The sequence below is a fragment of the Crassostrea angulata genome, chromosome 4 (assembly GCF_025612915.1).
Source record: "Crassostrea angulata isolate pt1a10 chromosome 4, ASM2561291v2, whole genome shotgun sequence".
NCBI lineage: Eukaryota > Metazoa > Mollusca > Bivalvia > Ostreida > Ostreidae > Magallana > Magallana angulata.
In genome coordinates, this window is record NC_069114.1 from 35708556 (window position 1) to 35735458 (window position 26903).

A 26903-nucleotide genomic window follows, 5' to 3' on the forward strand; every position below is an offset into this window, starting at 1 on the left:
TTAAAATGTATATGGAGTATTCTTATGTAATACTGGGCTTAGTTATCATGTACATGTTAACATATATATGGAGTATTCTTATGTAATACTGGGCATAGTTATCACGTACATGTTTACATGTAAACGGAATATTCGTAATGTGAGATTGTGCAAAGTAATTACAAACATGTGTACATGTAAACGGAGTATTCTTATGTAATACTGGGCATAGTTATCACGTACATGTTAACATATATATGGAGTATTCTTATGTAATACTGGACATAGTTATCACGTACATGTTAACATGTATATGGAGTATTCTTATGTATTACCTGGCATAGTTATCACGTACATGTTAACATGTATATGGAGTATTCTTATGTAATATTGGGCATAGTTATCACGTACATGTTAACATATATATGGAGTATTCTTATGTAATAATGGGCATAGTTATCACGTACATGTTAACATGTATATGGAGTATTCTTATGTAATACTGGGCATAGTTATCATGTACATGTTAACATATATATCGAGTATTCTTATGTAATACTGGGCATAGTTATCACGTACATGTTAACATATATATGGAGTATTCTTATGTAATAATGGGCATAGTTATCACGTACATGTTAACATGTATATGGAGTATTCTTATGTAATACTGGGCATAGTTATCATGTACATGTTAACATATATATGGAGTATTCTTATGTAATACTGGGCATAGTTATCACGTACATGTTTACATGTAAACGGAATATTCGTAATGTGAGATTGTGCAAAGTAATTACAAACATGTGTACATGTAAACGGAGTATTCTTATGTAATACTGGGCATAGTTATCACGTACATGTTAACATATATATGGAGTATTCTTATGTAATACTGGACATAGTTATCACGTACATGTTAACATGTATATGGAGTATTCTTATGTATTACCTGGCATAGTTATCACGTACATGTTAACATGTATATGGAGTATTCTTATGTAATATTGGGCATAGTTATCACGTACATGTTAACATATATATGGAGTATTCTTATGTAATAATGGGCATAGTTATCACGTACATGTTAACATGTATATGGAGTATTCTTATGTAATACTGGGCATAGTTATCATGTACATGTTAACATATATATCGAGTATTCTTATGTAATACTGGGCATAGTTATCACGTACATGTTAACATATATATGGAGTATTCTTATGTAATAATGGGCATAGTTATCACGTACATGTTAACATGTATATGGAGTATTCTTATGTAATACTGGGCATAGTTATCATGTACATGTTAACATATATATGGAGTATTCTTATGTAATACTGGGCATAGTTATCACGTACATGATTACATGTATATGGATTATTCTTGTGTAATACTCGGCAAAGTATTTACAAACATGTTTACATATATGGAATATTCTTATGTAATGTACAGCAAAGTAATCACATACATGTTTACATGTACTGAACATATTTATCTGATAACGAATTATTCAATCACTGACATGTTTACAGACTATTCTTCTCCAATACCAAACATTGCAATTTTGTACGTGTATGTACATTGTACATGTTAACATATCAAGTTGGTTCGATAGTCTTACCCATTTTTAGACTCTATTTATCTTATTAAGAAAAAGAGTTTTGTTTCAAGATAAAGAAAAAATTCAAACTTTACAGTAAAGCGTTAGTTTATAGCTTCCTTAATATTATCCTTATCTTAGAATTTCCTGATCCGGAACTGAGTATTGTTATTAGATTCAAGCTTACGGATTATTCTGAACATATGTATGATGAGCATCAATCCATTCATTGTTCATTTTTATATCCTCAATACACATTATCCTAGGTCATCATTAATTATTAATAGTAATGTAACCGTTTTTACTACACGGATAATATGTAAGAGTTGTTTCCCGTGACCCAGTGATGTCTCGCATCGGTTTATCTATCGGGATAATTTTGGTCAATTTCTTATTTCATATACTTGATTCTTTCCCAACAAACTCATTTTTAATGAAGTATATTTAGAAAATCTATGAAGTAATCACAGAAAAATATGTTCAATAAAGTAAATGTAAAATAAGAATTATTATTTTCAGGAATTTTAAGAGTGTCAATATGTTTTCTGATTGAAAAATAACAACGACGAAAATAATGATGAGGGTTTAGCCACAGGGTGATGATATCATACAATAAATACAATTTGTAATCGCAGTAATGTTCTTGATTTATACAGGAATTGTCTGCAATGATTAGGTCACATGGGGACTCTAGTTTAAATACGTGGGTTCACCTCAAGGACAAACACAAAATACATCACAACGATCCAATCAAATCAACGATCATACATGTAGAGAGAGAGAGAGAGAGAGAGAGAGAGAGAGAGAGGCTCACTTGTGTATCTTTGTTATTCATTTATTGATGGTGATGCAAAATAGATCTAAGTTGTCTTAGAAGTCGCCAGAATAAGATTAGCGGCGAGAAAAATTCTAGAAACACGGTTTGTGTTGAAATAGAGGCAACGATCATACATGTAGAGAGAGAGAGAGAGAGAGAGAGGCTCACTTGTGTATCTTTGTTATTCATTTATTGATGGTGATGCAAAATAGATCTAAGTTGTCTTAGAAGTCGCCAGAATAAGATTAGCGGCGAGAAAAATTCTAGAAACACGGTTTGTGTTGAAATAGAGGCGATATGATCCGATCACGAACATCGATAAATAATAGATATACTGGGGAATAATGAAACATTATCCTTGATGAGTACATGCTATAAACTACAGTAAAACTGAGGATAGAAAAAGGTCAGTTCGACCGGTACCTCTGTTTCATCCAGCTAAGTGTCACGCTTTTTAACAGTTGTTCATAGCTAAACAAATAACCAGTCAAAAATCAAAGACAAAGCACTAAGAAGCAATAATGACACGTGATAAAAATTTAGGATGAAGATCGTTAATTCATAAATACATTTATAATGAAAAATGAAATCAGTTCCACATATAGTTACACATGGCAGGTGTGACGCACATGCACATATTACTCTCTCTCTCTCTCTCTCTTTCTCTCTCTGGAATCTGAAAAAATCATTCCTAAATTTCCAACCTTGATTTAAAAAATCAGCAAGTACGCAAAATACAAAGAATCAAGACAGTCTTGAATATTGAATGGACATTTCAGGGAAGGGATTAATTTCCCAGTCGTCTGGATCCATTTTGTCTTAGGCAAAATTGATCGCGCAGTTTGCGATCCACAATATGCATATAAAAGAGAAAAGATAAGCCACTCGCGAGACTACGAGAAGACAGATCTGAAGAAATAACAATCAAACTTGCCTCATTTTTTAAATCAAATCTTCCGAGCACCTCAGTGTGTCAACGGGTCATGTGACTCACTGCCTCTAAGGATTTGTTAATGGATAGGTAAAGCTGCAGACGACATAGTGTCCCCAATTGAGGAACAGAAATGTCAGTGTTTAAAAGCTTAATGGATTTTGTTCACATTAAAATCTATTTGATTAATTGAAGAAATAGTCGAAGCCAAAAAAAAAAAATATGTTCTTAGTACACCCAGAGGACTTAATTATGCTCATTTATCCAGACAATACCGTGTAAATTATAAGACTTAAAGTTACTGAGTTAAATGAAATTTAATATCTTGTTCCTTTTCGGAAGTTAAAACAAGATCGATAGTTTTTCCAAAAAGATTAAAGGATACAATTGTGATTTACCTTTACGACTTTTAAGATGAAATAGAAAAATTAAATGTATTTTATGAAAAATAAATACACGGTTTTAGAAACTGCAACTGACACAAAATACGTTTAGATAAAACAAAACCCCAAAAAGTTCACGTCGTGTTCAAAACTATATTCTTGTGAAAACATTAAGTACCCCGTAATAATCATGTGAAAGACGGTCTTTGTTTTAGACTATGCCAAATAAAAAAAAACCCCAATACTTGTTAACTTCCATTTAACATTTGGCAAAGAATATGTTGAAAAAAAATGCAAGAAACGCAAATTCCAATCAATATGATTATATCTTCTTTGTTTTGATTACTTTTTAAAAATTAACATGCCCTTAATAACTCCGCACCGTCATCGGTATAAGGAGAGTGCGACAAGCAGCGCAAGGAGCTCCGAGTGGGACTTCTGTCATATCCATCAACCACTGCTTTCTAACAATCGGTCATTGATCTAATATGATAGACTCACTCAGAAGTTGAATATTTGTTAAAAATGTGTCGCTATATCACTGTAAATGAAACGTCTATGAATTGCACCAAAATTTTGGTCTCTTGAACAGTTTTCTATGGCACAACATGTTCTGTTTGATAGAGAAAAATTAGTAAGCTTTTATGTTTATTGATATATTAATTGAGGCGTCTAAATTTTTTAAACCCATACAAATGAATCAAAGGAGGACAGTAGATCTTTCTTAATCTAATAATTCTGAAACTCATGACAGAAAAATTAACCATTGTGAAGATATAGCAGCTATGCAGTACTCAAACATATTCTGTGCTCATGAGCTGCTCATCATCTTTATGTGTGAAGATCAAGACGGGCAAACATACTAGCTCCACACCCCTGGGGTTCTAATGAATGCCAGGAGACCCCCTTTGTCATAAACTAGTGATGAAAACGAGGCTATTATTTTACAAAGGATGACATGTGGTCCTAATAGGCGCAACATCTTGACGAGGAGTCAAAATTTAAGTGACTGTGATGTAGACGACAGCTATGGAGTCCCAGGGTCATCGGTGGTGGAATATATAAACAGTAATGTAATGGGATCTAAGCTCATCAATATTTAATATTCAATGCCTGCCAGGAATGCTGTTAATTTTTCTACTGGTCACTTTAAATTTTACAGTCACTGACTCAAAGAGCGGGATTTAAGGAGGAATACTACTTTGATGATAACAAAGCAAAGAACTGTTGAAGCGAGAGTGTAGTAAGGAAGGAAAAAAAATGTTTGGATTCTGAGATCGATCGGCTATAATTCTATAAGCGATACCCTCCTGACACAGAAGGGTGAATACCTTATTTGGTCTTTTAACTATCATGTTAAAGAGCATGATGGAGAGTCTGTCCTCATTTTACCGGAAATAAAAACCTTTCAAGATCATCACGGCTCGTTAAGTATAATTGTGTACATTCGAAATGGCGGGAAATGGGATTAGGAATTGTAAGAATGAAGAAATGAAACTTTTGGACGGAGATGTTCAGAGAGGCGAGAAGAAGGGGACGTTTTTACAGAGGTTCATTAACACGTACCGCTACAAGTGTTGTCTGCTTAACTGGATTATTCTTCTCTTTTGTTCCAAAGGTAAGCCTGTTGATGTGTCGCGATGACGTAAATAGAGACAAGCTCTAATGTCCACATACCTTTCTTCAGGTATAGCAACTGCACGAAAAAACCTATTCCACATACCCATTTATATACCCACACTGTGATTACAAAGGTGTGTATTTTTACGTGGTTATCGGCAGTAAAAATCACTTTTAAAAAGCATATTGTTTACCGACACAAATGTGAATTTGAGCCTTGTAATGATTAAATTATGAACTGCTATTTCCGTCACACTTAACCTGACCTAACTTTATGTTTTATAGATTGTGACGATTTTTGACATAAGAAAAATATAATTAAGAAAGGTTTCGCATGTTTTAACCAAATTGAATATACATGTATATCAAACTATGCCTCATTGCAAAATCAGCACAGACCTAAACAAACTACATGTACATGTATTAGCGACTCTCATGATCATATCTATATTGCGTTTAAAAAAGATGTTGTCCTTCGCCCAAATAAACTGTTGTCTTGTGTTTGTAAGATCTTAATTCCATCCAACATGTCCTAAGATAAAAGCATTCCATTGTCATCTTATGTTCAAAATCGGAGCATTTGGTTGATGTTTATACTCCTATATTGGCGTTTGGCCTACTTAATAACGGCAGTCAATAGAGTATTTTCAGTGGGAATCTATTTACAAAATTTAATAACATTTAATGGCTGTAAACATTGACCGCCGGACTGCCCGCAGTCTTGTAATGTTGTAATGTTGCAGGGATCGATACAGGTAGTGTTCTGTGGCCGGGGTCAGCATCAAAATGGCCTTGCAAGATCGATCATCGATCAATCGATCATATCTGGACATTAAACTGACATTTACTTACTCTAATTAATATTCATAACATAATAAATAGCATTGATGTTCTTTATTAATGTATTCATTAATGTCTGATCTTTAGAAATTTTCTAAATCCATCGTTCTAGCATTGGTTTTTTTTAAAATATTGCTGAATTCTGTAAGTTTGCGTTGGCTGTCATTTTCACTTTGTGTTCTATACTCTAATGATGTAGTATCGGAAGAAACAACGTTGTTATTATTCTAGAAATCAGTTGATGATGAGCCATACTTTACACAAAAACAAGACAGAGCTTAAACTGTGCACTTTTGCTATCAGATCGACTTTTGGCTGGTAATCGCTTTACCAACGAGATCGTAATGAAATTGCATGACGATGTTGCATTCAGCAGATTAACCACACTGGAAGATGCACTGCTTAAAAACAATGGGAATGTGAAGCATCAAACAACCTGCAATGCTACAAGTACCACATGCCAAATGATATCATCGGGGTTTAAACCTTGCTTCGGATACTATGAAAACAGAATGGCACTATCTAATTGCTGAATCTATCGAGCTAATCTATACTCTTAACATTCAGTTGTTTTCTTTTCTGTGCACTGAACGTTTTATGCAATTTCCTCCAAATTTGTTTTTTTAGACAACGTTTTGCATCTTTTGTTAGCAAACTGAATACATGTACAAGATGAGTTTCACCATGACGCATTGCAGATACTTATATTACATTATATACACTTTAAACGGATTTTGAATAAGAACATCTGACAATCTAATAACAGTTTATTAAGGAGCCTAGCTGTATGGTCAGCAAATGACCCATTTAATCTACTTTAAGGTGGGTCGCGGGTTTACCCCATAAAAAATCTCACGAGAAAACATACCCTGAAAATTTGTTAAATCGTTATTTAGGATACACAGTTCAATATATAAATTTTTTATCAAATTTGCCTAACCTATTTGTATGCAATACCGCTCTAAACTTAGTATCGTTTGTAGTGCTGTTTTGACGCGTTTCTAATGAAATATATAGGAAAATGAGCATATTCCTCTTAATATTCGAGATGGAGTTTTTTTTAAAAATTGCAAATAGCTTCAAACAATTTAGACGAATTTATCAACGGTTTCTATGTGTTAAGAAAACGTGATTTACAAATTATTTATGAAAAAAAAATTATATGTGTTCTCGCTAGATTTTATGCTATTTTATTTTATGTTTCTGATTATTCTACCAAAAATTGTCGCATTTCGGTATTTGACGTCATGATTGTTAAACCTGTTTCACTTACCAAGTGATGCAATCATTTAAAAACTTAACTCAGGACTGCTGAAGATTTTACAGATTTAAGGTTCTAAGGACGATGCAGATTCTTTTTACATAAATATTGTCCACAAAATTACAGAAAAGAGAAAATATTTTACACCGATCCATATACATGTATAGCTAGTTCGCACACATAACTCTGTAACAGTAAAAGTGACAATTTTCCTAGTGATTAGACCACCTACCATAATAAACTTGCTGAATCATATATCTTTTTTAAAAAATGGCCTTTTTAAGAATATGAAAGAGCTCGAGATTAAACTTATTTTTTACATGAATCCAAAACTATTATGGGGGGGGGGGGCAGCCTCTCGTGTACACTGTACCTCCGGTATACAGGAAGAACCTCCGGTCTTATGTACAGGAAGAGATCTGTTCTGTTCATATTAAAAATTAATATGTAAACGGTGTGACCGTTAGACCGAGCGCAGATTTAACACAGTGCAGTTTGATTTTTGTAGAATAAAATTTATGTGAAACGCACACAGTAGGATCCGCCTGTTTGCCTATTCAAATCATTAGCCGAAGTTTAACTAAACGTCGCGTGCTCAGTCTACATTATGACGTCATATTTTAGACGTAAAACGTTCAAGTTTTGTCTTCGGAAATAGCCGAAGAGAGTTACGTTATTCCGAACTTTTATTTTATTTCTTCTTTCATTGTTCATCAATTTAATTCATATGAATGCCGCTGTAAGAAAATTAAATACTTTATTCGGTATCTAAAAGATCAGATAATTGACCTTAATATTTTATTTTCCATCTGATAATTTGATAAGACATACATAGAACAAGTCGTGTTTCTTGATTAAAGCACTATTGAAAATTATCTGGATTCCCTTTTAATTTCTTTTAATTCGAATGACCTTCTATTGAAACACTGGAACTTATTTAATCGAGTTTAGGGGCAACAAACATCGATAAGTACCGATCAATCAATGATCGAACTAACTTTTTAAAAACAAAATGGCTGCCAAGATGGCGGCGCCCAGGGCTGGAAGAAATTTTTTTTGGCCTTAGTACCCCTGATTCAACTTTCACTTTTCACTGATTTTCTTATATATATATACGTGTTACCATTAATCCTCGCTTCGCGAGGCGGGCTTCGCCCGCCTCTCGCTGCGCTCGGTATTAACCAGAAAAGCTAGATTTTACAGTCTTATTCTTAATCAGATGATGCAGAGCATAATATTTTGAATATCTACAATCACGGAGGGAAAGGAGGATCAAATTTTTTAGCAAGTGCATTTCCATATTAATTTGTTTGGTTAAGTTAGACCTAATGTATATAATCTCGAAGCTAGAAAACGGTTGCTATTTGTAAGGTCCGGGCAATTATTTTGCTTATCAAGATCTTCACAACTAAGAAAAATGAATTCCCCGACTGTGCTCTTCCCTATTTTCGGGCAAAATTTGTCGAAGCCGGGGATCAAAATATTTTACATCTCTCTCTCTCTCTCTCTCTCTCTCTCTCTCTCTCTCTCTCTCTCTCTCTCTCTCTCTCTCTCTCTCTCTCATGTGTTACAAGTTTGAGACTACACCGCTGGTTTTTATTTACAATTTGAACTTTAACATAGACTGAAAAAGAACGCTCCAATTCTTGCTGATTATCTGCATAATTAATAATGTGTTGCATTCAATGTGCACTTCCTTTTTTGATTCGCGGAGAATAAATATGAATGACTACTACTGTCTAGTATTAACGGCATATATATAAATGATAACTTCATTATCACCCCGAGCATTTTGTTTTAGAGCGTAATTCGGGAAACTTGAGATGTATCCGTTATGACGTCATAAACGAAAGTGCACAAAGCGGCCAAACGAGTTGTCTAAATTGTGTACATAATTTGATGACGAAAGCAAACCCGCGACCCACCTTAAAATTTACCGTATGATTGTTTTTGCCTTAAACTAATACTAAATTGAGAAAATTTCCATCCTTTTCAGCTCCGAAATTTCACTTTTTGTTAAAATTTTATGCTAAGCACTTTTTCTCAAGGAAATTAAAATAATATTCAGAGTGCTTTGCCACATAGCATACAGTATACTGCAAAAGGGGCTTAGCTAAGTTGAAAAAAAAATTTGCGAGTAAGTTTAGGACTTCTTTTCAACCTGTACCATACACGTGTAAACATGGATCTTCACACATATGATTGTAAACAAAATTGCGGGTATTTTCAAAGGAAATATGGTGAACTTTCTTCGATAATCCTACTACTACTACTACTACTATTGATAAGTTTCTATAGCACTGAACGTCTTATTTCGGGTTGTCTTTCTTCTTGCATAGACATGTACTATGTTTATCTCCTAGAAACAAAATGCATAGGTTCTGGTGTTCTTCAATCGTAGCGATTGCGAATTCATTTTGAGCATACACATGTACTTTTCTGATGGCGTATTTACTTGTATGAACTCATAGATAATGGTACACGTATGTTATAATTCATATGTAATGTTATTGGCTGAGGTACTATGTATACGTACTATCTTGTCAATGGTCTATTCATGAGAACTTTTGTCCCCATATTGATTGACCCCTTTATTTCCTTTTCTACAACCTTGTTTTATCACCTGAGTTCCATGACGATGGTCACGTGACACGTTCAGAAGCCGGAAATCCATATGATTCTTCGGGACAATTAAGTGATTTACATGTCTGTTTTCAAAGGAGCAGAATAGGAGCCTTAATGAACGAGCTGCAATAAGTGACATCTCAATTATGTACATTGAAATTAACGACGCTGCCTCCAGGAAATGGGTTTCTCTTCTAGCAGATCAAAGAGCTTCATATGTAGACCGGAGGTCTTGCAACGAGGGGAAAAATTGGTTGTTGTGTAATGGGAAGGAGAAAGCCACCGTTACAGAAACCATTTAACATCTCCTTACAGAGATTACGTTAAAATACTTAATGTTCATTTTTTGAATATTCATTGCAGATTTGAAGTTGACACTCCTCTAAAACCATTGTCAACCGACGGAGGTTGACAATGGTTTTAGAGGGGTGTCAATTTCAACTCTTACCCTCCAAAACAGGCACTATTTATTTTATTATACTAAATGTCTAAATTTTATAGAAAACTTTACTGCTTTTATATAGGAATGACGTGAATTCAATGGCGAACCGTACAATTCGTTGTGTTACCCGTTGCAAAGTGTGTTGCAAACGCTGAGGGTAATAGAATGGATTATCAACTGCGTATATACCAATCAGATTTCAGTATCTAACACGAAATTATAATTTAAAAAAATTATATACTTAGACTATGGAATATTTATAATGTCCACGGCGGTCTATCATGCAAGAGATGACGCAAATCGGCAGATTGTGACAATGATGATCTGGACATGTAATGACTGAAGAGACAGCGAAAGAGATAGCCTGAAAGTGGGGCCAACACATGGCGATAAGTTGAATCATTATCAGGATTCTGCAGCTGTCAGGAAAATTGCTCATTGTGATAAAAACAGTAAAAATAAGTTCTCTTTGTTGAAAGACACAGCATTTATAATGTGTTTTTGAGCACCTTTTGAAAAAGATGAAACCTCTAGACACACTCAGAGATATTTGTATTGATGAGTATTGGATAATTATTTTTACACAAAAACCAACTTCAATAATGTAACACATGTTCATTTATTTTGATAGTAACTATTTACGAACCTGTCAATATTATCCACAACATGCACAATGCATGTCACATACACATGTCCCAGTAAGACAATGGTAATTCAATTAATCCATTCACAGTTGTTTTTTCCTAATGTTCATACGCTATATTGGTATGTACATGTAGGATTGGCATAACTATTAAGTTTAACATCACAAACTTCCCCATGTGAGTATGCCGGGTATGCACGTTTTACCTAACCATAAAAGTTAAATAAATGCTCTCGACTGAAACATCCGAATTATAGACCAGGTATTCCAATTGTAGCTTCAATGAAGGGGATCTCACAATTGTTTGGTTGTTAAAGCACTACACACTTTTGTGCAATGGTTTGATAATCGTCAGTTCTTGTTTATGTTTATAAGGTTGTTTGTCTCCTTGCTTTAAAAATCGGTCCTGCGTTTATTTTGATGAAGTCCTTAAGGTAATCATACCATAGATCAAGATGTATATATTTTTGGATCCTTTTTTACCATTGAATGCTACAGGAACTGCTCTGACGTCATGGTTGCAGACAAAAATCGTTTTTGATTTTTTCCGGAAAAATACTAATCAGTCAAATTATAAAGAAGCCATAGACTTCGATTGGATCTGACCAGCCTCGTGCACAGGCAACTTCAATACATTTGCTGGACCTTTAGTATATGTATCATATGTATATTGCTTCCAACTGATCCGTATATGATTTGCCATATATGACACACGTATGCATATGGTCACAATATAGTCCTCTTATGAAAGGCTTAATATGAAAGGATAATATTGCCTACGTATCACTGATTTTACAGACACTTTCTAGTTTTTACATTGAATATGTTGGAGCCTCTCTTCAAATTCAGAGAATTTTAGTTACTCCAATCTGAAAATGTTTGATTGTGCATGCATTTACTATTTAATATGAGTATTTTTTCACTTTTGCAAACATACCAACGTAAACGATTTGGATTTTGTTTCTATCAGTTTTGAATCGATATCACTTAGAAGCAAATATATCTCATTGCACCCGTTATTCTAATAATTGCCTGTTGAATAATTATAACAGGCTGAATAATTAATGTATTACATTCCATTAACTAAATCCGAAAGAAACCTCTATGATGCTGATAAAAACACGAATTTTATAACAGAGCTTAGCATGACAACACACAGATGAAAGTTTGATCACACTTGCCTTTTCCCTGGCAATTACTAGTATGTAAAGAAATTGTTTAATATTATAAATACATTGATTAAAGAAATTTAGTCATTTAGATGGCCATTCTTTAAACTTTGACTATTCATTTTGCCATTTGTAATCTGTTAATTTGAATATTTAAAATTGGTTGCGAATGGGACTCGAACCAAGGCCTACTGTCCTCTCACGCGCACAAAAAAAATGACAAAAGAAAATAAATCATTGACCTTATTCCCACCACCTTACTTTAATTAACAAAAGTTAACACCCCATTAGTTTAATGACATTAACTTGCTATCACCTTCAATCACTATCCCTAGTTATTTAACGTTTTTGCCTCACGATTTTTTTTTCAATCTGATTTCGAGTAGCAAGATATGTCTAATCCAAACTGAGACGGTATTCTACTGAGAGAATGTTCACGCAACACATGCCCTTATGTATGTGACCAGAAAATACTTAGCACGTTTAATTTGCACTCATTAGACTAATTACTCTCTATTTGTCTTTATCTTACACATTTTTTCGTTGACAACAATTGTCTGTCCTCTAAATCTAACAGCCTTTAGAAGACAATGTAATTCTGCGACAAGCACTCAGTCGGTTTTATACCATCGTCGTAGCTAGCTTCCATTAAAGTATAGCACTAGAAGCCACTCTGAGCTGCAGAAATGTCTTATTATTGTCTGGCGGATTTAATTAGTTTTTATCTTTTTAAGATGAATTAGACGGTTTCTCTCTCCTGTTACAAGGACATTTATAAAGCTTTGATGTTCAGTGTCCTCCGCTGATGAGCTCTATTAGTCCATAGAACACAGACAGTTGGAGTTAATGTACATGACCTGTGGGGAGACATATGTATGGATACTAATAAATCTGAATAATTTTGATTAATTGTGTATGAATAAAAGACAGATAATTGCATTGATTTTTAGTTAATATTGTAGTCTTATCTGGAAACATCCATATTATCATTTTTGTCAACAAAACTTTATAATTACCTTTTATGATGTGCATTACTATTCAATTAATGTCTGTTTTATTATTATATTTTGGAAATTGGGTGTGGTGTTCTGATTTTAAAAAAAGGTTGATAACTAAATTCAGTAGACCATCTAAGAGCTCCATACTGATGCTAGTAGAATTATCACACCAGAAAACAGAACAAGTACCAAATTCTAATTCACGGATTATCCATAATGTCCCGACTTATTCAACGCGGGATAAATACTGTACCAAATAATTATGCCAGTGCTAAGGGGACATTTTTGCAACCACTTACAATGCAGTTTCGTAAAAGTTTTAGGTATGCAAAACACCGGTTCATCATAGTACGGATAACAGTTAAAGATGATTGAGTCTCAAAGTACAGTAGCTGGATTTTGCAGCCATTTGGTGAGGATGCACTATGTTAAATCCCACAACAATTTTATGATGTCATCGCTTCTTTTTTAACTAGATTTTTGCTGTGCCGTACAAAAACTATAAAATTTTAGCCATAGGAGACTCGAATGATACCTTATTTAACAGTTTATCGCATCGGGTAAAATTTTTATAAAGTTTTATAATTGTATGAGAATTTATGGCGCACCATGTATAATAAATTCTTTAAATCTGAATTCCAACTGGAGGAGGAGGTGGATTCGTGGCCACACCCCGGTCTATGATAGATGTTTGAACTTAACAACTGCTTAATTCGATGTTGAAGCAATATAGTGAAGAGTAGCATGGGGGCCTAATCCCCATCTTTACAAAAGGGAAATGTCCTTTGAAGCTTTCTTAAGCGGCAGGAGTTTGATACTAACTCCTTCTGTATTCTTTATGTGAATATAAAAGAAGCAGAAGCATGCATTTGTCTCCAGTAGTTCGACGTGACAGATTACACAGCGGGCTTCAATGGATGTGACCGACGTATTTTTTAGTCAAAGTAGCGAGCAGAATTACGACAGAAACGCTTCCAGAAATCCAGATTTACAGCCCTGGTTGTCGTGATCTATGGCTCGGACTTCCTCTTTTCTTGAATCACCAATGGGTCTAAATCTAAAATTGTAAGGTTTTCTATTAGCCGTTGCTTGTGATTCTGCAATCATTTAGCAAGCGCCATCTCGGTTTGGAAGACAAGACTATCTTTGAACGAATGTCACGCAATTTGATGTGGGATCGAGCTTCATCTAAAAGTGGTTAAGATATGATAAAGGGCTCCACACATCGAAGATAATTGTTTTCTCGAGAAGGTTGATTGAGTTAAATGTAGGTAATTTTTTTCCTTACATCTGATTTCAAATCAAAGTTGTTTTAAAGCTATAATACGAGGTGCAAAACAATGGTTTTATTTGGTTTATATGTATTGTTATATTTTTGCTATAACCTATTAAACATGTCTACTAAATAAGATTTACTAAGAAAAATAAATTCGTGAATATGTAGAAATGTGATACAGCATTCGTCACCATGTTTGACAAACAATAACTGCATATGAATTCGGAGTGTATTAATGAAAAGAAGTGAACAAAACAAGAAAAAGAGACCCGATCACGTGGTGTTATAAGGTTTTATTTGATGAATGGCTTTCAATGAAAATTGGTTTGTTGCCCCAAAACAATGATACTATTGTAAAAAATAATAATAATAATAATAAAGCCCCAAGACCAAGCAACTATGATAGATAACCCGCGTCCAACCAGTGAGTTGTGTATGACACCTGGGTCCGCTAATAAATCGACACTTCAAAAATCAAATCCACATATAATCCAATACAAGAAGTCGCACGCAAAACAAATTTTCACGGAAGTGAGAATAATATTCACAGATCGATAAATTAATTTTTGCGGAATAAAACTTGCTCAACATTTTAAAGATTTTGTGCATCGCAGATATTTTCTCCCAATAGTGACTTGGTGATGAATGTGCAGTCGAAGTCGATTTCTGCGTTTTGAATTTGTCAAGATTTATTCATTGATCATGCCTCTTGTTACATGTCATGGCTTAAGACTGTCATCAATTCTTCAACAAAGCAAATCAGATTTTTTTAAAAACGATGTCGCACAATTATCTTAGAGACAATAGTCAAGAGCTCTCGAGGCCGCGAAACCCCTCGTATGGACTCAGCCTTATTCTGATCAATGTCTTCACCCAACAGCGCCTAGACATGGTGCAAAATCCTCATCGCGCTTAGAAGCCTGCAAAGTGTATAATGTGCACTTTTGCTGCACTGCGTTTATAAAAATCTGCAGAGGGCAACCAGTTACTTTGTTAAACGTATACAACAAGTGGGTGAAATGTCCAATGTTTACAGGTGCGTTGAATGGCGCTGAAATATTTATCGATTATTGAAAAAAGGCCCTATAATTAATCATAACTAACGAAGAAAAAAAAAACTTAGGTAAAACATTTGACTTGGTGGACAGTCGAGCTTCATCTCTGAGTTGACTGTTGATCGTTAGAGAGTGTGGGCAGGGAATTTTATAGGAAATAAAAAAGAAATCACTTTATAAAGTAAAAACGCCATGGATTGATAAGAGACACTTGCGTGCAAAGTGCAAAAATGAAGCAGCAGTCACAGAAACTGCAGATATCTGTCATCTGTGGCCACACGGACAGGCATGACAGTAGCCAGCTCTCACTGTGCCGATAGACAGGGATGAAAAATAGCCCTCCAGATGGATAATTACCAGCGATTGGATTTATAAAAGACGCCTTCATCGTCTATAGTACCTGGATCGTGGTTTAACAAGTCTCAGACAACATGTGATTCTAATAAACTCGCGGAAAAAAGGGAGAGAAAACATTGCGACGATTCGTAAGCATTCGAAAAGCTTGAAGAATCATAATTCTCGAAGGAATAATGTTGTGAAAATTGAATGTCAATTCAGGAAGCATTATTTGTAAATATGTCGTTTGCGCATCTGCTGCGATGGTCTTCTTCAAATATTTTTTAATGTAAATATATTAGTAATTGATTCATGTTAACAAAACCTGAAGCAACGCGTGTGAAGAACAGACATGGTTCAGGTACACAGGAAAACGATTTTTAACCCGCTCTGGTGTAACTGACTAGATTTGATGTCCTTTATAATGATGTCATCTGTTTTTTTGGAAAAAATCATCGTTAACGACAGCGTTGCAGATTCCGTGTCAGGATTATACCTCGGGGAATAATTTCCTGAGATATTTGTGGAGAGTTTTAAAAACCCAAGGTTTGTCAGCGCTTTATCAGATTCATTGTTAGAAACCTGGTGAAGAATAGCGTTTGAATGGTTTTTTTTAATGTCTTTGACGTTTTGAGCAACATGTTGTACTGTGTGTGAAATCGTATTTTATCGATGTTTGGATCTGTTTTCATTTTCCATGTGTTAAAAATACCTACGACGAAGAACTGTGACCAGGCTCATTGATGTTCAATTTTTTTGTGATTTTAAACAACTTGTGATTTTTTCATTGTTGATGAGGATTAACTACGCTGTTTAATCGAAACACACTTGTCAGGAACCTTCTATACTATGTGTTGGCGGATCCCTTGCTTTCTGAACCGTGAAATCATCAAAGCGTAAAGGTTGCCGGGAAAATCTTTCAATATTTTTGGCGGGAAAATCAGCCCGTATGGAGGAGTCTTCCTCCAGTGAGGCAATTGCCAGCGTCAGAGAGACCACACCCTTCGTACGAGACAAACAGCGAACCAGAGAAATGAATTATATTTGTGCGATTGGTAGTCGTATCATGAAGATGATCGATCGCTACTTGTTTGATATAGGTAAGTTTTACATGTCACACCTTGCTGACAGACACGGACCTGAAACAAAGTTATCAGCGTCTGTCTGCAACAGGTGTGCAGCGTGGAACAGAGATATTTACATACCCCAATCAATTAGCTATAAATGGCGTTAATTATAGAAACGGCGCCATTCAAGCACATGCACCAGGTTGTATCAAAAATATAGATGTTTATTTTCCAAGAATTAGAGCTGGTTTTTCGCCGTTGACTTGCATTATAAAGAACATTAACCTTTCTTAGAGCTTCATTATACATTGCATAACGTTTAAAGCCAAATTCGACTTTTTCCCTTCTTGTCACTGATTCAGACAGACAAATCAATTTGCTGGTTCGTCGATTCTTTCCGTCTTCCTTATGTGAGAATGCAATGAAAAGCGTCAAAATAATTTGCAACCTCTTCGGGCATATTGAGCAGTGAGGCGTTAGTATTTCGAAGGGTCTTTTAGTTTATCATGTTTAGTTCATCCAAATTAAACTTAACCTTTTAGTTGTCAAGTATTAACAATGTTTGCAAACATAAGCTACTTAAAGCAGTGGCGGTTTGAAGCTTTCAAAAGTTGTCCTGTGTAGGCAATTCTTGTTTTAGTCAATTTTTATGGTTCTTAATTTGGTTATTGCCATGTTTAATTGAAATGTCAACCTCAAGAAAATTTAATATTGACTAAGTTTGTGTGATATACAAATTATGAAATATGACAAATTTCTATCTACACACTTTCGTCTGGTAAATTTAAGAAAATGAATCCTATTCATGATTGCTCTGATTAATATTTATCTTCAGGATTTAATTTTTGTCAATAAATATTGAAAATTAGACGTAATATTTATCAATACACTCATAAACCCAAGTGAATTGAAATGTAGAAATGTTTCAGGATAAGACATAGTAAAGAGGGCAAAAAAGTTATTCACGTATAAAATACTATAGCAATTCTCTTGACAAATCAAATAATGCGTTTCAAACAAGAACTGAATTGTATATTAACAATATAACACTAAACTTCACAGATAACCATGAAACTCATGGAGAAAATACAACATTTATATTGTTTTCTTCTTGTTTTGACACATTAAAATACTATGTACTGTAAGCACCAAATTTATGAAGGGGGTATTGATAAACGTTGCTGATGTAAATGGTATTTATAAATCTATTTTGGTCCCATTTTATACATTTAATAGAGAGACAATCAGAATGGTGACGTTCTTCTAACGCACTAAATCTTAAACTGATAAATAATTCATGTCCATAGCATTTTTTCAGTATTTCAGTGTATCAAACTATACTAATCTGTAGCCTAAAGTTAGAATTCATGTTTTATAAATATGTAAACGAGGGTTGAAAAATTGATGTACTTTGCGAAATCAATGACTTCATTGCAACAAAAAAAGAGAGTTCTCACTTTTGCAATACACGTTAGACGTTGACGTAAGCTTTTATTAGAAACGTATTAAATAAAATGTTTTTGCAAGCAATGAAAGGGAATCTTCATCAGTTACCTTTTCAGTAAGACGGTAATCCAATTCAATTGGACATTCACCCATTGAATTAATCATTCGTCCATTTTATTAGGCATTAAAGGGGTATTTTATGTACAACATTTAAGTCCTTCACAAATTAAAGTTCATTCGGACTCGCAACCTACTTCATTAAATTGATAGTATTTATGGAAGATGTTAACTATATCCGTTGTTAAAACAGATTGCTATTTTGATTGCACGTGTTTTACTAAGTTTTTTTTTATTCACTTTCAATATTTAATGAGCAATTTGTTGAAAACCCCGATTGCTGGCAGTTATTTTTAACAGGAAGAATCATTAACGCAGTCATACGAGTAACTGTCGATATAATGTTAACGTCGTTGTCGTCTGTTTCTGCTGGAATACAGTTAACTTATTTTTAAACTTCGGAGACATGTGCAGTAATGGACTATACTAATTTTACGAGATAATGTCTCCATTTTCTACCCATCAGGCTCTGATTTCAAACAATCAACACCTTATTTTCCTCACATGGCGGTAATTGAGCCGTTTCCATGGAGCCGAAACCCAAACCCTAGGTTCCACAAAAAAGGTTTCGTGCATCCTCGCGCTGTTAGAATATGGACACTTGATACGTTAATTTATAAAATAAAGAGTTACGTCCCCAACAGAATTCAAATTTGATGTTTGTGTAAGATATACACAACATAGGAATAAGCTGAATATATCTTGCAATGATTTTTATCGCTTTACGTCGTTGTACAGAAATATGTCCTGTAATCGAATGCTGTGATTTTGATGTAGGCCTGACATATTGCATGGCACTTTGTGCTCTATATTTGGGATTCTTCAATGTCTTCCTGGTTGTAGACACATTCAACTACGAGGGGTTGCTTTCATTGTAATTACAAGACAACATCTTAATTTCAATTACTCCAAAAACAGCCCCTCTCCCTCCAAAGTACAAGTAATGTTGTTTATGTTTGAGGCTCTAAACAGAATCAATGTTTGCTCCACTTTCAGAAACATGACAGTCGATTATAATTAAACCTTAAGGGGAATACTGCAATAATGCTTCTCTCCAAATGAAGACATCTGCATTGATTGCGAGGATACATGTATAGACTAAAAGAATATCCGTCGACTAATAAAACTGACACTCAAGTTACATTAAATACTAGTAGTTGTTGGACGGAAATCGTTAGATAGACGTAATGAAATGCAACACTGCATGAGGGTAATTGCCTATGCTTTGTATGTAAGATTCCTTTTATGAAGTAAAGCAATGAATGGGGTATGTACTAGAAGTCATTAAAAGTGGTTCATTTTTTGGATGTGTCTCTCCTGGTAATGTCATAGAACCACACCGGCATATCTGTGCGTCGTTTTGGATGCAAAGCATCGAGGGTGACTGCGAACAATGACAATCCTCATCTCAAAGTCCACGTTTCTTTCCAATCCCAAGGATGCTCTTATCATTTTGATTCCCAACAATCACACACAATCACAAAATTTGGCCCCACCATGCTAGTTAGGGCATAGCAACATGCAATCACTGGTCTGTTTTTGCTTTTTTGTTTTTAACGAGGAATCACAATAGCGGTCTGAATTAAAGGGGCGCATCGGCGAAGGGGACATAACTGTGTAAAATATATGCACTAAAATGGTAAAATATATATTACCATATTTAGCTTTGTTTCGGGTTCAAGATTCTTTCAGTCGATAGGCAAAGGTTTTTACGCCCTATACAAAATAAAGTTTGTCTGTTGGAGTTAAAAGAATACTTTAATATCAAAGTACGTCTATCTACGAAAGTTTATAAAAACTCCTTAAATATCAAATTACGAATGCTAATTTGATAGGTAAAAAATAAATGGATATATGTAGGTGTTCTTAATAACAAGTCTAGAGGCTTCATGTTTTGAAGCTCGATAATGCAACATGGAGGCGGAAAGAACATTATATAATGCATTACGATGCTTGTGGAAATTGATGAATTTGATACACGTGTTACCCCAGGAACGTGACCTATCATACTTTATAATTTTTTTATGTTCTCCAAATATGTTATGTAGGAAGAAAGAATGAAAGTATATATCGGGTTTCAGAGACTCTTTGGTTAATATGATCTTGTTATTACTCAGAGATTTCATTAATTTTGACATTGCAAATGAAGACAATATTATAAAAGACAATAAAATTAGAGACGTGCAATACTCATGGAAAGGAATTATAGTCTTTCAAGAGATGCTCTTCTATGGGCAAGAAGTCAATATACCTACTTATCTTTTCTTTATTTTACTTGTCGCGATTTTAACCCATTTCGCTACGAACAAAAGGCAGCCAAACACCTTATACATGTATCTTAGTGTGAAAGTCATTGATAACTGGTCCCGCCGTTAAGACATTCGAGTACGTTATAGAGTTAGCCACTTGTCAGTTGTCACAAGCAATGCGGAACCAGCTATTTTCTATTTAAAAGAAGATATTTTGAATATGTTTTTGGCAGGCTACACAACGTTTGTGATATTAATATATGTGTACTTACTTCTGCTCAAGACATTGCGATAACTTAATTCTCTTTTTAAAATCAGGTTGCTTTTAATTCTAAGTGTTGGGGGAGATGGGTGTTTGCTACCTACATCCGTATCAAGTTGTTTTCACATTCTACAATGTATACAGTAATTTTTAAAATTTGAATAAATATTAGAACCATTTTAACAAGAGCTGGACTTTGGGTAGTTGGTATCAAACAGCATTGTGACGTAGGTCTGTCTATTTTATTGCTTGCCACTCAGACATTGCTCTTTGAAATCAGCAAGATTAGTCTGGCTTTTGAGCTAAGACGACGCAATCGGTGTATATTTCACTTCAAACCAGTATCATTTTGAACTTGTTTTGACGCAAAAATAGATAGTTACGTCCTACTGAAAGTCCAAGGTCTTGTTAAAATGGTTCTATATTAAGAGGGCTCGATGGTTGTTGCCATTTGTATACTCTTTTGATCTCCTTTAGAAGAAGAGCTCTGTATAGAAATACAGAAATTACCCAAATTTGAAAGGTTAATTTTATGGAATTTTTCTCTACTAAATTTTAAGTTATAGCTAATTATAAACCGATCATATCTTAAAAATTCTGGTCAGACCTGATGCTTAATTTGCTGACCATCCAGCCTAATGAAGGGTGTTATATAGCAATCAATAGTTAAGTTAACGTCTACAAGAACGTCGGTCTGTAGATATAATTCGCAGTTTTTCATTTTAACGTTATCACCTGCTATGTTGAATGGCGGTCCTTACAAAATGCTATTGATCTCAGAGTTTTTCATGACTTCCTACATTTAACTGTCAAGATGCACGAACTCTGCTTCTCCGATCTCTCGTAAAACTTTACTCCCTAGAAATTTTAGTCTACGTTTTATTATTTGGCAATGGCAATGCTAGAGACGTTTAAATCAGCATCTTTTAGTAATGATGGAGCTTAATGCCCCTCACACCCATTCTCTCACCAGAGGTCGTGCTACACAAGCTTCGCTTACACCTCTGTCAACGCCCGATGTACAAGATTCTTGCACAAACTTTAAAGATGGGCAAAATGTATTTAGAATATATGTAATTATTCCTTATGAATATGATTAAGGAAAATTAGATTTAAATCTTTAACGCCGTTATTTATTTCTATTTCAACGTTACTGGAAGAACTATTTTGCGGAGGTAAACATTAAAATATGATCACATGATCTAGTTTGACAGATGTTTAAAAATCAGTTTCTGTACGCTACCAATTCATCGATGATTTTACATAAATCAGCAGCAATGTCATCTCCTGTGATGTTTTTAAACGTGTCCTCAAAGTCATCGCCCGTCGATGACTTCCCTTCATGCTGATTGTACAGAAGAAGCGAATCAACAATGCCAAGTGCTCGCCATGCTTGTTTTGATCATGTGACAAACTATTTTTCCGTCGTTGACAGATTGTGTAGCACGACCTCTGGTGAGAGAATGCCTCACACCATTTCCAAATTTGTTAAACTTTGATTGATTTATAAGAGTTTTTTAATGATTTTATAGCAAAAATCACGGGTTGCATGATGGAAAAGTATTGATCAAGGATGATGGTATCCTCCTCCCTTCCTCTTTGTGCTGTCCATTCCCCGTATTGCCATTTATAAATTTAAATTTTATGTATATTTTATATAATACACATACTTGTAGGATTAAATGGAAATCTTAGTTAAGGGATCTGAATAAGTTAATAATTATCTTAATGGGCTTACGCAGCGAGTTTCTTAAACACTATTTTGTATTAAGAAAAAATAAATTGAATCATTTTTTTATTGAAGTGTGGTAAGCTATAAAAGGATCTGATTAACTATTTATAATATAAGAAAAACTCACTTTACAATTTAAAACTGAAAAAATCATATAAAAGAGGAGAAAGAGCCTTGATCTCAAAGGGAAAGCTGAAAAAATGTCAAATTGTTTTTGTTTTTTGTTTTCATTTTATCTTAATTAAATCAAATGAGCGTAAATATTTCCTGTTTTATCACATAGGTCACGAAAATGAACAAATAAGGTATAAAAACCTCTTCGTTTCCATATACATTAAAAGTGGTCACAATATTGACACTACATCTGCAGAGACTACCGATATCATGTATATACACTTCACTTCCTGCTCCACTCTCAGAGAATGGTTTTTGTTAGCATCTTGTTTTCAGATACATGATGATTAATTGGCAATAGGATGTTATTAATGTTTTGCTCGTTTCATAAGCCAATTAGTCAGTAAATTCAGATACTGGAAACTCGTTTTAAGTGCCTGTGACATTTTAAAATTAGCGTCCAATTTTTTATGTTGGCTTTATAAGGTCATAAATCATCATTGCTTTCCCCAGAGAAAATACATCTGGGTATTAAGAGTACTTTAGAAGACACCTTGTGATAGCTTTTAGAATTTTTTTTGAGACAGCGGTCATGGCATGATTTACAACACGAGTCATACACATTCACCTTAAAAATAACAGCAATTTTCTTTAAACAATGAAACAATTGATAAAATCGCGTACTCGATATATAAAATGTTTCACAGAATAGTGTTCCCAAGGTACTATTTTATCTTTTATCTTAACTTTTATATCTCTACGTGTTCGAAATGTTAACTCTTGAATCGCGTTAGCATTAATCATTATAACCTTGTTTGTTAATAATTTCATCTCGAACACAATGCATTGTGAATGCTCCCGAATTAAGGGACATATACTTTATTGAGCTAATTATAATCAGATATTGCAATCCGGTTAATTAAAAAACATTGGAAATATTATGACTGGAGATCTAAGGTCTTAGGAATTGGATGAAAAAGATTTGTAAAAATTTCTGCTCTTTTCATTTTACGATAATGTTTGAGGGCAAACGATTAATCGATCTATCTACAGAAACTCGGTGGCTTTACTGCTATCGAATGGGACTTTGTCCAATAGTTACGTAAGAGTCCACAACAGTGCCAACAGCTTCAGCCAAATGAATGCCTTATGTCTGTATAGCCATTAAAACCTATAGAGAAAATAGTACGATTAATGAAATTGTTGGACCAGTAGCGACCATTTAAATCGTGATTTATTTAGGACCAGGGGTTAATGGTTCATAGAAAGACCGTTTTCTGTGACACAATTCGAGGATTAACATTAATTAACATTAATTTGACTGTATTTTGTAATCGTAGAAATTGACTGCAAGGTACTTGTAAGCATTAGTCTTTTTTTTCTCTCACCCTCTTTTTGGTTTGTCATATGCAAATTTACACTGATCATGAGTGTGGGAATTTAACTATCTAGGAATCAAATGAAGAATGTACCATTAAGTATTGATATAACCGAGATCAATTCTTATAAATCCTATTTGAAAGCAAATGTCATTTTCGGAAATTGTATGGGTGGCTGTGATAATAGAGAAATGGTCAATGGGTTTCGATTGTTCTGCAAAGGACAAAAAGGACCCGTAAATAGGGAATCTTCTTAAATACATTGAATTGTATAATCACTAATTAACTTCACAGATTATTGATTAGTATACTGTAGCAAGAAATTTGCCCTGTTTTACAATGTAAGTGCAATGAAATTGTCACATATTCAAATATTCTTAGACAAATTTGCATGGTCCAATAAATGTGTTCAATTAGCTGTTAAGGAAATATTCATTTTTATTTACATCGAATGATATAAAATACTCACTGACCTCCCAAAAAAGAAAAAGAACAACCTGAAAGACAATAAATGTAAAGATAAATATTCTTTTAATTCTGATAAAAGTGAAAAAGAGAATTTGTTGTAAATACACAAAACCTTATTGACTTTCCTCCATTAAAAACCCCATCACCAAGAGGAATTCTCACCGAAAATTTGTCAATTTTTTTTTCACATTTGACTGCCCCTTGAATCATCGAATAACATAGACCAGAGAAATTTAACACCTAGAAGACTCGCAGCCTCAATTTTGGACGAGAAGAGAACGGAATGTGTCCGCCCAACACTGATCTGATTTCCCACAAGTCCTTAATGGGTTCAGAGATCTCTTAATGCTTTTACTGTTTATATACGACTTGGGCATCCTTTTTGCAAGAAATTGGCCAAAGATCTTCCTGTTCACGACTGTCTTGGTTTCTCTCATGCAGGGTTAATTCTTGAATACTTTTTCCAGCATTAAACTCTTAAACCCAATCATACTAGTATTTTCCTACCTATAGGCCTGCTTATTTGATTCATAAGGTTTTGTTCGTTGGATAAAGTTCCTTTTGATTGGCAAAGATCTTTTAAAATGGTCTTTTGAGCAATTGTTACTGTTAAGATTTGTTCTTCTTCAGAGACCTGTGTGACTTGCATTGGCAATGAAGCATGTTTTTCAGTACAATAGGGTCAGCTGGATATCATTTTGTAGAGTCTATACTGGATGAGTATTAATTAGCACTGTGTTGATGATATGCTTTTGACAAATTAATAAACTGAATGCGATGACAAGATTTTAATATGCTTTGATATACTGTTGTCTGTGTTATTAGTTTTCTTTAGAAGATTTCTACATGGCTGTATCAACCTCATAATGAAAAGCAATAGCTTTTTGATGTAAATTCATCTTTATTGTGTGTCTGTTACAAAGCCCATCATCTATAGAAACTGGCTGCTGGAGAGGGGAAACTAATTATCATGATACACACACACACACACACACACACACACACACACACACACACACACACACATAGAACAGTTTCTGGTCCCTTCTAAAGTAAACTAGTATGATTCATTAGTGTGTTTGAGGGGTATTTGTTAATATTTCATGGTCAACGCTGGTTTTCCCCCGATTTTAATGCTCGTCAATTTGGGCATAAAATCTTAGGATTTTTGATACGATTTTCAGCTTAAACTATATCATTTTGTAATTTAAAATTAAACTCCCAGTTGGAAGGTTGAACATTTTGAATAATTTTTGTATTTTTCTGTATATCTTTATAAAGATCTCTTCGTCTCAAGTTGTATAAAAAAAAGACAATACCTTCCAGTTTTCTTAAGTTTCATTCTATTATCTATGTCTGCATCTGTATGATGAATAATTATAAAATAAAAAAGGAAAAATGTACGTTGAAGAGGTTAGCTACCTAGCATTCAATGTAGAAATAAGAACATTTTCCTTTCGTGGACAAAAAGTATAATCTGATTTGACTGAGCCATGGAAAATCGATAGCATCCCCATATTGAAATACGAGTACATGCCAGTTGTAAGGTTCCTTGACATTTTTAGATTCAAAGATTAGTTTAATTATGATGAATTCAGTGGTAATGTGATCTGCTGAGATATTCGTGTAAGTAATAAAATTAATTTTTTGGCCTTAAGATAATAATGAAATAAAGAAAAAAAATCAATATAAAAAATATCAACACAGCGCACTTGCACCATGAAAATATAGCCTTTTTGTTATACACGGGTACAAAGATATTTATACTGAAGACTGTGTTGGTCTCAGACTCTTCGTATAGATTATTACAATGTACTAATTGCATGCCTGTCTAGACATTTTTTCTAAGGTCTAGAATCACAGCACTGTTTATGTTATAAAAAGCCCATGACTGTGAACTAAATACAAACTGACTATTAGCGCAAGCATGTTTTAACATTTCACCATGGCAGTTAGTGAAAATCATCCGAATACTGGGATAAAGTTTTTTCTTTGGTATGTATTTCTCACAAGCTCATGAACTAAGGGTTAATCTTAGGAGTCATATTATTCTCTGCAATTGGGTTTACTTCTTTTAATGCCTAGCGA

The 26903-nt window shown here is 34.2% G+C and overlaps 1 protein-coding gene across 8 annotated transcripts in view; it reads left to right on the forward strand.

Moving 5' to 3' along the window:
• LOC128182546 (Kv channel-interacting protein 4-like) overlaps positions 1-26903 on the forward strand; it is a 116467-nt gene that overhangs the window by 24364 nt on the left and 65200 nt on the right. Inside the window, exon 1 of one of the 8 annotated variants that reach the window (XM_052851245.1) lies at positions 4704-5334. The exons of 5 other annotated variants lie outside the window; for them this stretch is intronic. In XM_052851245.1, the coding sequence (XP_052707205.1) occupies positions 5169-5334 (166 nt within the window). In that variant the 5' untranslated portion in view covers positions 4704-5168. Of the gene's footprint in view, positions 1-4703; positions 5335-15722; positions 17082-26903 lie in introns of those variants that run through there. 2 more of the 8 variants (XM_052851246.1, XM_052851248.1) reach the window with 2 other exon arrangements.